This window comes from Pinus tabuliformis, chromosome 7 (genome assembly GCF_031772625.1).
Source record: "Pinus tabuliformis cultivar Carrire ecotype Pingquan chromosome 7, CPIR1, whole genome shotgun sequence".
In the NCBI taxonomy this organism is placed as follows: Eukaryota; Viridiplantae; Streptophyta; class Pinopsida; order Pinales; family Pinaceae; genus Pinus; species Pinus tabuliformis.
The window spans coordinates 2,024,848,676-2,024,851,130 of NC_142293.1; the positions used below are offsets into that span (position 1 = coordinate 2,024,848,676).

Below are 2,455 nucleotides of genomic sequence, written 5' to 3' on the forward strand. Positions count from 1 at the left end.
AATGCGGACGTGGAGGCATAAAGCCACCTGGCCCTGCCCAAACTTTTTTTGGTTTTGCTGATATTTCATATGGTCAACCTCAGGCAGTTTTGTTTGCAGTTTCGGGTTCACCATCTACAGCGAGATGGTTTTGTTACTCCCCTCGAACAGCGGCAGTATAAAGACCTTCTGGGCAGCTAGGGAAAGTCTCAGTCTTGCTTTCGGGTCCTTTCTTATGTTATGCTGGTCTATCTCTGGTTTCTACATCTATTCTCTTGTCTTCTATAACTGGTTCTCCCAGGCTCTCCCTATACTGAAGCAGTTTTGCTGTGTTGAGTGCTCTCAAATGATGTTATCCGAAGCCTCAACTCCTTGTAATATTATTTTACTTTTTAGTTAATAAAATTAGTCATTTGTCGAAAAAAAAAAATAACGATAACATATCATTCTTCAATAGTATTTACAAATGCAAAATACACTTTTATTAAAAAAACAAATCACTCATAACTAATAATAATAATAATTTCACGTCTTCCTAACCAAACCAAACCAAACCAGTGTAAGGATTTCCACAAATATCCAAACCAATGTCACGATTTCCACCAACTTTATATTTATATATATTTCCACAAACTTTTTCATATTCTGAAACATGAAAATTTACACTTTCTTGGAAATCTGAGTCGGTAGTCAACCAAACTTGATCACGGTAAAGTGAGCCGATATTTCCTTCTGCCCCACCGCTGGTTCCTTCCTTCTGCCACACCGGTATAGGAAACCTTCACATCTTTTTCTTGGTAGCTGTTGCAGAGCCTCATGGAAATAGCCCACCATTTTTCCATGTCGCCTTCCCTTATAATAACCCTCACCAGGCACATAGTTCATTCATATGATTAGGGAAATTGATGATGGAGCAAATGAAGATGTCATTGTGCAGCCCACCAATTAAAAAGATGAGCCGCAGGAAATTGAAGAACACCACTGAAATTTATGTGCTGTTGGGTGTTTATATTGTATTCCAACTTGCAGTCTTGGGGTCTCTGTTGAGCATTCACTCTGACAATCCCTCTCCCTCTCAGCTGAAGAGCTGTGGACATGGCAACTCTCGGGTTCCTCTGCACGTCTATATCTCTGCTCTTGCCTGCCTTTCCACCCTTCTCGCCTTTGCCTTCGCCTTCATTACAGAAACCCATCTGGATCGCCGGATGGTCATCTTACAAAAAGCTTCTGTCTCTCTGATAAGTACTACAGAGAGCGGACGCTCTACATGTTCATGTTCTTGGAGTTACAAGGACTACTTTACCCCTTACAGGGTCGCTCTCTCTGTTTATGTGCTTGTCTTCTTTCTCAATGTCTTCAACACATCCAGGCGTTTACTCTGCTGAAATCCTCGCTTTCTTTCAAGTCTTATTCTACTCTCTTCTCCTGCGCACTGGCTGGTATCTTTAACTGATGTATGAAATTTCCTCAAGTATGGTATTAGGGTTATTGAGGTTAAATAAATGGTTGAATCATTATAAAGATCTATCTGTTGTTGTCAAGAATTTTGGATTTACAGTATTAGTTGTAGCATATGTTGGGAGGTAATGAATTGGCTTCTATTCCATTCATGTATAATGCAGATTTCATTTCTGGCCCAATCACAGAGCTAAAATAATGTTAAAATCTTCCTAAATCTCTATTTATGTTTGTTAAAGTAATTTGTTGTGTTCATCAATTGTCACATTATTATTTATTACCGAAAGGATAATTAGATGAGTTGACATGGTAGCCTTGGCTGCAAACAATGTAATGTACCAAGATACATTTTGCAAAATTATTAATCAACACTATGCAAAAAATAACATTGCGAATGTTTTTTTTCTCTATCACTCGTTACATTATTATTTATTACATATGATATGGAATTAGATGAATTGACATGGCAACCTTCGTTGCCAACAATGTAATGTACCAAGCTATATTTTGCTATAATTTTCATAATTACAATCTAGGCCTTTTCATTTTTAATCAACACTGCAAAAAATAACATTCTCAATGATTTTTCACTAATTATTAATGTAAGAATATTTCGTCAAACATATTACATATAATTCAACATGAAACCCTCATTTTATAGTAAATATAAGCAGCAACTCAACCTTATTATATTAAATATGAATTTGAATATAAATGAGAACACGGTTAACATGAAAGTCTTGTTTTATAGTAAGCACAAGATGGCTGACAATGGCATCTCCAATGAATTCATTGATGCCCGAATGAGAAACCTGGATGGCTCCTCAGTAACTGTTAAGATTAAATCCACAAATTGACCTGGTGAGGAATCTTAGTGATTCCTCCTTAGGTTGGAGTCTTTAGCCACTAAAGACTACTTATTTAGAGCAACTAGGGTGGGTAATTTCTCCACTAAAGAAGGTCATGCTCAAGCTTATAAACCCTCAAGAAAGCTCCAAGAGCCAAAGTAAACGCACAT

At 37.1% G+C, this 2,455-nt stretch overlaps 1 protein-coding gene across 1 annotated transcript; it reads left to right on the forward strand.

Moving 5' to 3' along the window:
• The first annotated feature begins 778 nt into the window (after nt 1-778).
• Nucleotides 779-1,660, forward strand: LOC149256623 (uncharacterized). The gene has a single exon (XM_089457479.1). It carries the CDS (start codon nt 885-887, stop codon nt 1,362-1,364), a length of 480 nt encoding a protein of 159 aa, XP_089313605.1. The 5' UTR covers nt 779-884; the 3' UTR covers nt 1,365-1,660.
• Nucleotides 1,661-2,455: the final 795 nt, after the last annotated feature.